Raw genomic sequence first — 12,295 nt, forward strand, 5'->3', positions numbered from 1 at the left:
AACAATGATATATAGAAATGAATAAATGTATTCCATTAGAAAAAATAACATATAGTTTAAGAAATAATATTGAAATATTCGAACAAGTATGGGAGCCTTACATTAAATACAATAGCGAAAACCTACCGGGAACAAACATTACCCAAGTTGATGGAAGGAGAAGAGAAGAAAAGAATGGACTCAGTTGAATTTCTGGTGTATTTTTGTTGAATGACAACATTGTCTGACTGGCTTAATGCAACCTAGATTGTATACCTAAAATGGATGAGGGGGGGGGTGGGGGGGTGGCTTGGGAGGAGGGAGTGGGGGGGGAGAAAAAGTCACTGTATATGTGTGAAAAAGAAAAAGTGTATATCATGGCTAACGTGATTTATGGTGTGAAAAATAAAAAATTTAAAAAAAAAAGTTAAACCAAATATCCAAGCTGTTTTGAATGGTCCCAGCTCACCATAGTGACAGGATTAAGAGGCACATCAATGAGCCAGTCTGAATTCAGGCACCTTTCCTGACTGCGGTGCCGCTATCTTTTCACTATTGCCATCCAACTCTGCTTCACTGTAATCTGAACCGTTAAAATGATTGCAATGTAGTAAAAGACCATTTGTTCATTTAGTTTAATGACTTTATAGGCATTCGTTTATTAAATATTTACAGCAAAAAAAAAACATTGTTATCCAACTGCACGAAAACCAACAAGGTCGGGTCAGATACAGCAATGAGCTCTCTGAACCCTTCTCCATTAATAATGGCGTGAAGCAAGGCTGCGTTCTCGCACCAACCCTCTTTTCAATCTTCTTCAGCATGATGCTGAACCAAGCCATGAAAGACCTCAACAATGAAGACGCTGTTTACATCCGGTACCGCACGGATGGCAGTCTCTTCAATCTGAGGCGCCTGCAAGCTCACACCAAGACACAAGAGAAACTTGTCCATGAACTACTCCTTGCAGACGATGCCGCTTTAGTTGCCCATTCAGAGCCAGCTCTTCAGCGCTTGACGTCCTGTTTTGCGGAAACTGCCAAAATGTTTGGCCTGGAAGTCAGCCTGAAGAAAACTGAGGTCCTCCATCAGCCAGCTCCCCACCATGACAACCAGCCCCCTCACATCTCCATCGGGCACACAAAACTCAAAACGGTCAACCAGTTTACCTATCTCGGCTGCACCATTTCATCTGATGCAAGGATCGACAACGAGATAGACAACAGACTCGCCAAGGCAAATAGCGCCTTTGGAAGACTACACAAAAGAGTCTGGAAAAACAACCAACTGAAAAACCTCACAAAGATAAGCGCATACAGAGCCGTTGTCATACCCACACTCCTGTTCGGCTCCGAATCATGGGTCCTCTACCGGCATCACCTACGGCTCCTAGAACGCTTCCATCAGCGTTGTCTCCGCTCCATCCTCAACATTCATTGGAGCGACTTCATCCCTAACATCGAAGTACTCAAGATGGCAGAGGCCGACAGCATCGAGTCCATGCTGCTGAAGATCCAGCTGCGCTGGGTGGGTCATGTCTCCAGAATGGAGGACCATCGCCTTCCCAAGATCGTGTTATATGGCGAGCTCTCCACTGGCCACCGTGACAGAGGTGCACCAAAGAAGAGGTACAAGGACTGCCTAAAGAAATCTCTTGGTGCCTGCCACATTGACCACCGCCAGTGGGCTGATATCGCCTCAAACCGTACATCTTGGTGCCTCACAGTTCGGCGGGCATCAACCTCCTTTGAAGAAGACCGTAGAGCCCACCTCACTGACAAAAGACAAAGGAGGAAAAACCCAACACCCAACCCCAACCAACCAATTTTCCCCTGCAACCGCTGCAACCGTGTCTGCCGCATCGGACTTGTCAGCCACAAACGAGCCTGCAGCTGACGTGGACATTTACCCCCTCCATAAATCTTCGTCCGTGAAGCCAAGCCAAAGAGGCAGAAGAATTTTTCCTAATGGAATACACTTGTTCATTTCTATATTCACCACTGTTGTATTTTTAAAGTTGCTTCCATTTTCCACATTGTCATTATGCACTTTTTGGCTGCTGCAAGCGCAATCATAAGAAATATTTTTTGAGCCCTGTCTAATTTTAGACCTAATTCTTTGTCTTTTTTTGTTGTTTAACAGGAAGATTTTATGGGTCTTTTGGTATCCTATTTTTTGTAATTCTATTTAGTATTATGTTTAAATCTTCCAAAAATTTTTCACTTTTGTACATGTCCAAATTGTGTGTATTGATGTTACAATTTTTTGTTTACAACAGAATCATCTGTCTGATATTGTTTTAACTTAAAAAAAAATTTTTTTTCATTTTTCACACTATGAACCATATTGACCAAAATACACATAAACCTTTCCCTCTTGAATATACACTGTCATTTTCTCCCCTTTTTTCCCCCTCCCTTCCTTCCCTCCTTCCCACCCCCCTCCCCACCCACTCAACGTTCAACATATATGATACATTAAACCCATTAAACAATGTCATCACACAATGAAAATAAACAAGAAAATTGTGTCATCGACTTTTACACACTGGGTCAGTTCATTTCGTCTTCTTCTCATTCTGTCATTTTAGGTGGTGGAGGTCCACGGTTGGACTTCTCTGTTGTGTTCCATGTACAGTTCCCAAATTTGTTCGAATACTGTGACTTTTGAAGTGTAACATATAATTTATGTAGCCAATTATATTGTATCATACGAAACTGAGTATTTATTGTTTTAATCATGGTCCCTCCGCATAGTTCCTTCCATGTTTCATTCTTTATTCGTACATTTAAATCTTTTTCCCAACCTCGTTTGGGGTTTATATATTGCTTCATCATTTTCCTTGTGTTGCAATTTGCTATCCATGTTTGTAATTTTTTTTTAAACTATCGCAGTATCTGTAATTAAGTATTCATACTCTCAGGTCATCTTAGACTAGTTCCTAAGTTTTTTTTTAAATAAGTTTTCAACTGATAGTATGAAAATATCACCCTTGTGATATTCTTATTTGTTTTTTAAATTATTTCCCAAAAAGCAATCTTTTATTCTTTTAATTCCTTTTCTTGACTATTCCTTAAAAAAATTTTCTATTGTAAAAGGTATTCATGGGTTTTGCATTAGTAATATTTTTGGTATTTGATAATTTATCTTCTTTTGCTCCAGATGTATTCTCTTCCATATTTTTAGTCTACGATGTAGTATTGGTAGATTATTGTGTTGCACAAGTTTCTCATCCCATTTATAGAGTAAAAGTTCAGGTACCTTTTCTCCTATTTTATATAATTCTATCTTGAGCCAAGCTGGTTTTTCTCCTGACTGATAAAAATCAGATACAGTATATATCTGTACTTCATTGTTTTTTTTAATCCTCTCTGTATTACATAGTTGTTTACATTTGTTTACATGTGTAGAGTTTTTTTTGCACTACCAATAAGTGGTAATATGCCTCACCCACAGGAAAAAGAATCTCAGGGTTGTACATGTTGTCATGACAATAAATCTGAGCAATCACATTTCAATGTGGACTTCTCGACATTCTTAAATAATACACCAATTATAACTAAACATCCCCTAAAATCAACAAGCATGACTCCAACCCAGCCCGGATCAGAAGAATCAAGGGAGTGTTAGGGGGAAGCTATAAAAGAATAGATTACAGGAAAACATAATGGAGAAAATAAATAAATAGAAAAAAATTGGAGATTGAGATTGCTGTGCCATGCACCGAGTGGCTTCCTAGGTCACAAAGGGAATATATAGACTATCCACAGTAGCCAGACCCTGATTGAGCCCAACCACCATCCCTTTCTCCATACACCCTGTCTCAAGCCTCTGCATCAGAACCCACATCCTCCATTGCCCACTCTGGAACAAACAAGAAATGGCAGTTTGGTCATCTTGGGTGCCACCAAAGTTTGCTGTTATAAGTCTGAGACTGAAACTGCAAATCATAGAGGAACTCAAACTGATCAATGGCCCAGGCCTCAGAAATTCCTATCCATCAAGATCCATGAAGCTACTGTACCCTCCTGATAGGACCCTCAGAGTCACCGTTCAAACAAAGCGTGCTCAAACTGCACAATTAATGTAATTGAGTAAGACCTACTCTATTATCTGCCGTCGAATGAGGCTGTTGCACTATATTGTGTTAACTAATGTTTTGCCACAGGTTAGGAGTTCAGCCTACAGGAATTCTATGGAAGGAAGGATTTGGTGTTCAGCAGTTGCATTTCAAACAAAACTATTGTCCACAGGCAAGAACTATGGAAAACAGCCATCACTTTGTACATTTTGTATACAATGTGCATTTGCCACATTGGAATTGAATTGTAAAGGGAAAATTAATGTTAAACACAGATTGAATTGCCTCACCACAAGGAAGATTGTCTTTTTCTTCTTCCTGGATGGCACCTTTTACTCTATCTCGCTTCTTGTGCTTTGATCCATGGGTTTTGTGGTGTCGGTGACTCTGTCTACCCAAAGGCATACGCACTCCAACATACAAAGTCCTATGCCCTACAAAACACAAAAATTACATACATCACTTGCATAGTGCTCCCTATATATTGTCGAACTTCACAGCCAAAACACAAGAGAAGCATATGGTTGGATCAACAAGTAATATATTCAATTTAGTTGCCAAAACACAAGTGGCATTTGAATATGAGTGCATAAGGAATAGCCACAAAACTTAATCAGAGAAACATAAGGGGTGACAGTTTAATTCAACTTCATTTTTTAATTCCAAATACAACAGAATAAAACAGTAATTACAGTGAGAACAATTCAAAGACCGGGGTAACGTTATTTTACTTCATATAAAAATGATATGGAAAGTTAACAAGCTTATTTTAATTCTAAGTATGGTAAAAACTTTAGAACAGAGGTTTTCATACTTTTTCTTTCCACTCACATACTACTAAGTATTCCCTATGCCTTCAGTGCTCTGTGATTAGTAAAGGATTACTTAAGGAGGTATGTGAGTGGAAAGAAAGTTTGAAAACCACTGCTTTAGAACAAAGATTTAACATGGTAAAAAGCATATTTGGGCTTGTACATACAGGTTTTAGCTAACATGCAGTGACCAAAATGTAAAAGGCAAAAACCAAGGATCATTTAAGGGATAATTGGATACCCCTATGCAGGAACTGAAAAGCTATGACGTCTCTGAATAGGTTTACCCAATTGACCCAGCAGTTTACAACACCCCATAATTATCCAAGAAAGAATAGGATTTGCTGATTTTTGATCCATTTTATAAATAGAGATTTAACTCTGGATTCTTCCATTGGATTGTGATACAAATTCAATGATAGGAAATGACTTACTATTATTAAATTCATCTGTTTGCTTGTATTTGTGAATGCATGCTCTTTAAATACAAGGCAAATACTCTCTTCAGATTTTATGCATCATAGCTCTGACAGAGAGCACTCCAGCAATCTTCCTTTACTTAGGAAGAAATAAATATAATTAATATATATCCCTAATTCATTTGCCTACTCAACATACAAACCCTGTGATTTGCTCTAAAGTAAAATGCTTCTTTGCTATTTTTATATTGATGGGCTTTGAAGACTCTTTATGCATTACAGAAGGCAGGATTTCCTATCAAACTTGCCACAGAGCTGAATACAGACCATAAAACATGTAATTAAGATAAAGCTATCACAGATTCTCACTATTTAAAAAAAAATCCCCCACAATGGAGTACAATCAGTATAATTGTGGGAATGACACACAACTATTTGTGATAAATACTCCATATATAGCAAAACAGACTACATAAATTTCACAGGGTCTGATTGGGGGTTCTGATATTCCAAACTCAGGAAATGGCAAGATGGGGATTGACACACAACCAATCAACTCTCCAAGTACAACCAAATGTACAAATTTATTTTTGTACTAAATCATTCAATTTTAAGACATTCTTAATTTCTATGACCATTCTTTATACATTTTGAAGAACAGTGAATTATCGGTGCTCCTGTAGCGACCCGTGGCCCGACACAAGTAGCGACATCCGAACACAACGATCAAGCAGGCAGCACAGGCCGAGTCAGCCTTCCTCCATTGGCCACAATGGCAACAAAGGAAACAGACCAATCAGCACTTGGCATATTGTAAAGCCACTAAGCCACATAGCAGAAAGGCTCAACCGGCCTCTAAAAGGCATACCGAATGACCCAATAAATCAGTACTGTTTGTACTCTCGAGAGTGCATGTCTTCTCTTGAGCTCTAACCCAGAGCTATAACTGCAGCCACATGCTACATTGGTGACCCCGACAGGTCCAAACAGCAACTTGGACCAGAAGATAGATGAGCAACCTTCAATCAACACTACTTCAATGAAGCTTCCAACCTTCTGAACGTCGCAACCATGGGTATGATTCCAACAGGCCAAGGAACAATTCATCATTCAACACATCACTGCCGGCACCACGCGTTACTACCACGCCGTAAGCTCCCTTGAGCAAGAGATGGCAGCCAGGATCATAGATTACCTCCAGCACCCTCCAGAGCAAGGGAACAATGTGGCCCTCAAAGAGCTATTAAAACTGCACTTTCGGGCTCTTGAAGTGCGAATGCACATGGATGGCTTGGTGGACAGGGACCCTTCCTCCATCATGAACGACATGCTCACTTTAACCGATGGGCACACCCCTTGCCTGCTCTTTGACTAGATTTTTATGGACCAACTGCCGGATGACATCCAGTTGCTGATCTCAGAGGAGGACTTCAGCAATCCCAGAAAGGTAGCTGCCCGAGCAAATGCACTCTGGACGGTGAAAAGGGACTCATGTGGAACACTGGAGCAAGTAAACATACTCTGGCTATAACAAGCAACAAGATAGCCAACCAACCGGCCAGTGGATTCCACGGTGAGCAATACGGTTTCTATCATCAACGGTGGAGTTCCAAGGCCCATTGATGCTGCTCCTCCTGCAAGTTCTAGGGAAATACCGGAGCCGACCGTCATTGATGGCTGCAGTGGCCGGCCTACAAGGCAGCCTCCTGCACGTTCAGGGCTCCTTGTCGGGTCCCTGGTCGACACAGTAATTCTTCTGCGTGATTCTGTGGCCAGGTACAGAGAGACCTAACAGAATTCAACGGTGGACAGCAAAAGGTCAGGGAACTCGGCGGTCCGGGACCATAGTTGAAAAGGAGCTCTGGGAGCTCGGATAAAGTCATGGACCTTATGGGTAATTCTATGAATACAGTGAGTGAATGGGGTTCACCAATACAAATGATCTGTGAGAAATGTCTGGAAGATGAGAAAGTTATATGTAAAGTTTTTTGGGGGGGGGCTTTGAATTAGATAAAATTGTGTGGCCTTTAGGAGGCCACAACAGTTGATTTTGAAGCATATATTAAATAGGAAAGCTAGGAATATAATAGGGAAATAGCACCTACTGGCACAAGAAAAGAGAGAGATAAACTTGCAAGTTGGCAGACTAATGCCATAAAACAGACTAATGACAAAAGGTGGGAAACCTGTGGAAGTACTCCAGAAAGAAGTATGCACACAGAAAAGAACAAGAGATTTGGAGAATTGATCAGGAAAACTGCGCAGTGGGGTGTGGGATACTGCAATCCACTGATGAGGTACTGGGCTTCTCCTCCAGGAAAAACAAGGACTGGTTCGACGGAAACAGCCAGGAAATCCAGGAGCTGCTGGCAAAGAAGCGAGCTGCTCACCAGGCTCACCTTACAAAGCCGTCCTGGCCAGAGAAGAAACAAGCCTTCCGTCGCGCATGCAGTCATCTTCAGCGCAAACTCCGGGAGATCCAAAATGAGTGGTGGACTAGCCTCGCCAAACGAACCCAACTCAGCACGGACATTGGTGACTTCAGGGGTTTTTACGAGGCTCTAAAGGCTGTGTACTGCCCCTCACCCCAAGTCCAAAGCCCGCTGCGCAGCTCAGATGGCAAAGTCCTCCTCAGCGACAAGATCTCCATCCTTAACCGATGGTCAGAACACTTCCAATCTCTTTTCAGTGCCATCCGCTCAGTCCAAGATTCCGCCCTGCTCCAGCTCCCTCAACAGCCCCTAAGGATAGAGCTGGATGAGGTCCTCACCCGGGATGAGACATATAAGGCAATTGAACAACTGAAAAGTGGCAAAGCAGCAGGTATGGATGGAATTCCCCCAGAGGTCTGGAAGGCTGGCAGCAAAACTCTGCATGTCAAACTGCATGAGTTTTCCAAGCTCTGCTGGGACCAAGGAAAGCTGCCTCAGGACCTTCGTGATGCCATCATCATCACCCTGTACAAAAACAAAGGTGAGAAATCAGACTGCTCAAAACTACAGGGGAATCACACTGCTCTCCATTGCAGGCAAAATCTTCACTAGGATTCTCCTAAATAGAATAATACCTAGTGTCGCCGAGAATGTTCTCCCAGAATCACAGTGCGGCTTTCGCGCAAACAGAGGAACTACTGATGGTCTTTGCCCTCAGACAGCTCCAAGGGCAGAGAACAAAACAAAGGACTCTACATCACCTTTGTTGACCTCACCAAAGCCTTCGACACCGTGAGCAGAAAAGGGCTTTGGCAAATACTAGAGCGCCTCGGATGCCCCCCAAAGTTCCTCAACATGGTTATCCAACTGCACCAAAACCAACAAGGTCGGGTCAGATACAGCAATGAGCTCTCTGAACCCTTCTCCATTAACAATGGCATGAAGCAAGGCTGCATTCTCGCACCAACCCTCTTTTAAATCATCTTCAGCATGATGCTGAACCAAGCCATGAAAGACCTCAACAATGAAGACGCTGTTTACATCCGGTACCGCACGGATGGCAGTCTCTTCAATCTGAGACACCTGCAAGCTCACACCAAGACACAAGAGAAACTTGTCCGTGAACTACTCTTTGCAGACGATGCCGCTTTAGTTGCCCATTCAGAGCCAGCTCTTCAGCGCTTGACATCCTGTTTTGCAGAAACTGCCAAAATGTTTGGCCTGGATGTCAGCCTGAAGAAAACTGAGGTCAGCCATCAGCCAGCTCCCCACCATGACTACCAGCCCCCCCACATCTCCATCGGGTACACAAAACTCAAAACGGTCAACCAGTTTACCTATCTCGGCTGCACCATTTCATCGGATGCAAGGATCGACAACGAGATAGTCAACAGACTATTTGTCAACAAGACAAATAGGGCCTTTGGAAGACAACACAAAAGAGTCTGGAAAAACAACCAACTGAAAAACCTCAAAGATAAGCGTATACAGAGCCGTTGTCATACCCACACTCCTGTTCAGCTCCGAATCATGGGTCCTCTACCGGCATCACCTATGGCTCTTAGAACGCTTCCACCAACGTTGTCTCCGCTCCATCCTCAACATTCATTGGAGCGACTTCATCCCTAACATCAAAGTACTCGAGATGGCAAAGGCCGACAGCATCGAATCCACGCTGCTGAAGATCCAACTGCGCTGGGTAGGTCACATCTCCAGAATGGAGGACCATCGCCTTCCCAAGATCGTGTTATATGGCAAGCTCTCCACTGGCCACCGTGACAGAGGTGCACCAAAGAAGAGGTACAAGGACTGCCTAAAGAAATCTCTTGGTGCCTGCCACATTGACCACCGCCAGTGGGCTGGTATCGCCTCAAACCGTGCATCTTGGCGCCTCACAGTTCGGCGGGCATCAACCTCCTTTGAAGAAGACCGCAGAGCCCACCTCACTGACAAAAGACAAAGGAGGAAAAACCCAACACCCAACCCACCAATATTCCCCTGCAACCGCTGCAACCGTGTCTGCCTGTCCCGCATCGGACTTGTCAGCCACAAACGAGCCTGCAGCTGACGTGGACATTAACCCTCCATAAATCTTCGTCTGCCAAGCCAAAGAAGAGAGGGGTGTATAGTAATTAGGGGTGTGATTTATCTTGTATGTGGAATAATGATGTTATCTTTTAGTTCAATTTGTTTTCTTGAATGTATAAAAGTTGATGCATCCATTTGTTGTATAGAGACCTCCGGAGACTGCTTTCAAGGCTGAAAGCAGTAAGGGTTCTCTCAGGTTAACTTGGTGTCTAATAAAGAGTTAACTGGACCAGTTCTGTGTGCTGTGTTCTTTGCATCAGGAAGTGGCAGTTTCAATGCATTTGGCAAACCAGTCACGAGTCCAAGATTGAGGATGTTTACTGGATAGTGTCAGTGACCAGCTGAACTAGCATCTAAAGATTAAAGAATGGGCCCACAGGACACTTTCCAGGCTTTTGATCCCTCCCTCCCTATAGCATAACTCTGACAGACTCCAGATGAACTACGAGTATTGCATCCCGAGCACACAGAGAATAAGGGCTTAAAGATTTGCTTGATGAAAAGATAAAAGTACTGTCCAACATAACATGTTGTCCTCTTTCTGATGTCCTGCCTTAGACTGGTTGTTAAGAGGGGAAATTCCCCACACGATGGTCAGGACCCTGAAGTGGCGCAGAAGAACAAAAGAACAACATGGGACAAGTGTGTGATAAGCGAGGAGTAAACAGTCCTAGGGGTAAAATGTTGGAAATGAGTGATGTGGAGACCCCGGGACAGCCAATGTATTATTTATATCTGAAGTATGCTAAAAATTTAAATTGAACAGTGAGTTGCACAACTCAGAAAAAGGTAGGAATTGAGCAGGTGGCCAGGAAAGCAATGGCCAGGTAAATTTATGGTAGAGTTAAAAAGATAATGATCTATCAGGAAAGGGTTCCAATTTGTGTTCCAATTACACGGAGCAGGAAGAGAATTTATAATGTTAGTAATACAGCCGTGGCAAAACAACTAATGTGGAGAAAAGCATAAGAGCTGGAGCCACAGGGAGGAAACGTTGGGGATCTCAATTACATGTCTGGAATATTGCTTGGTCATCAAAGTAAAGTCAATCCTAATTGGCAGCTCCTGCCCTGTCTGTGCAGTGTATTTATTTAAGGCTGAAATTAAACTTTTCTCCAGGTAAGATGGTGTAATAAAAATTAAATTTGAATAACGAACAAACCAGCACCAACCATAGGATGTGAAACTGATTGAGCATTTCAGATTAAAGAGATGATAATTACAATTAGAATGGTAATACATTCCCTCAGGCGCCAAATGGTTAATTTGTAGAAGTTGAAGAAAGAAAACCCCAGGGACCCGATGTCAGGCAGGGCCACCCTATTCTTGCAGAGTGATGAGAATGAGGAATCAAAAGATTCTTTGTGGGTAAGGCCACCTCCAGATGTACCCCAGCAGCCACAGTGTCCAGACCTGTGCCTCACTAGTTACGATAAAGAAGGTTTCAAAATTGTTGCTCATTTTGCAAAAAAACCAAATTTGAAAGCTTGCCTCGCACTTTCATTGACAGAAGAAAGACTGTGCATGAGTGAGGAAGAAGGGGGTAAAGAGCTTGAACTGTTATAACTGAAGAGTTATCTACAGTAATTTGAAACCTGCCTCCAGAGAGCTTCAACCATGCAGCAATTTCACAAGTTGTACTACTTTAAAAAGTAACAATGAAGAAATGGTGTTCCACTTCTGTAGTGTTTCCTGGTTCTAACTTGTACAGAAGGAGTAAAAACAAATCACTCAGAAGAATTATTTTTTAAAAACTGCAACGTTGTTTAAGATAATTGACTCCTGGGCCAAGTATTAAAGAGAGAGAACTGAGATACCTTCAAAACCCAGAGCAAAATACACCTGAAGTCTCCTGACTTCCAATTCAATTGACGACTCAAGCACTTTTGAGCCACTATGAACCTTTCCCTTAGTGAATTCATCTGACATTCTGAGTGTATTACTGTTATAAACGGTCCCTTCACTGTTTATTCAAAAAGTGATGAACTGCTTGAATAGAACAGTCTTGCCTGATATGGAGACGAAGCACAAGTTCAGGGGGACACTCCTACCATTTCATTAAGCTCTGTAAACAGTCGGGGTGTGCCAGAAATCAAATTATGAACCACCCCTGCTGGACCATCTTGGTACCAAACGCAATTTCTTTTACTTGAACTACTTAATTATATACATGCAATAATGTAGATTGGCTAAGGATGAGTGGGATAGGAGGGGCACATCACTAATCTAAGAAAGTAGGACATTCCAAAGGAAGGAATTATTATCTGTCTACAACATGATCCTGGTAAAGAAATTGAATGCCAACCATTTAAGTGTATATGGATTGATTTTATAGAATTAAGTACATAACTATAAGTACTGTCTTGTTATTATTGATTTGCCTGGGTCTTTAAAGAACGAATTGACTAAGTTTTCAGCAGAAACTGGGTTGAATTGGATGAAGGAATTGGGGATTACAGTGGTTCCACTACTTCCATTAACCCC

General features: G+C 42.2%; 1 protein-coding gene across 8 annotated transcripts in view; it reads right to left on the bottom strand.

The window, feature by feature from the left end:
* The window catches only part of LOC138747011 (electroneutral sodium bicarbonate exchanger 1-like), a 243,218-nt gene that overhangs the window by 145,008 nt on the left and 85,915 nt on the right, over positions 1-12,295 (bottom strand). For all 8 annotated transcript variants that reach the window (XM_069905848.1, XM_069905847.1, XM_069905849.1 and 5 more), the window contains exon 3: positions 4,351-4,494. In XM_069905848.1, the coding sequence (XP_069761949.1) occupies positions 4,351-4,494 (144 nt within the window). The remainder of the gene's footprint in view (positions 1-4,350; positions 4,495-12,295) is intronic.

This window comes from Narcine bancroftii, chromosome 12, assembly GCF_036971445.1.
Source record: "Narcine bancroftii isolate sNarBan1 chromosome 12, sNarBan1.hap1, whole genome shotgun sequence".
NCBI classification, from domain to species: domain Eukaryota; kingdom Metazoa; phylum Chordata; class Chondrichthyes; order Torpediniformes; family Narcinidae; genus Narcine; species Narcine bancroftii.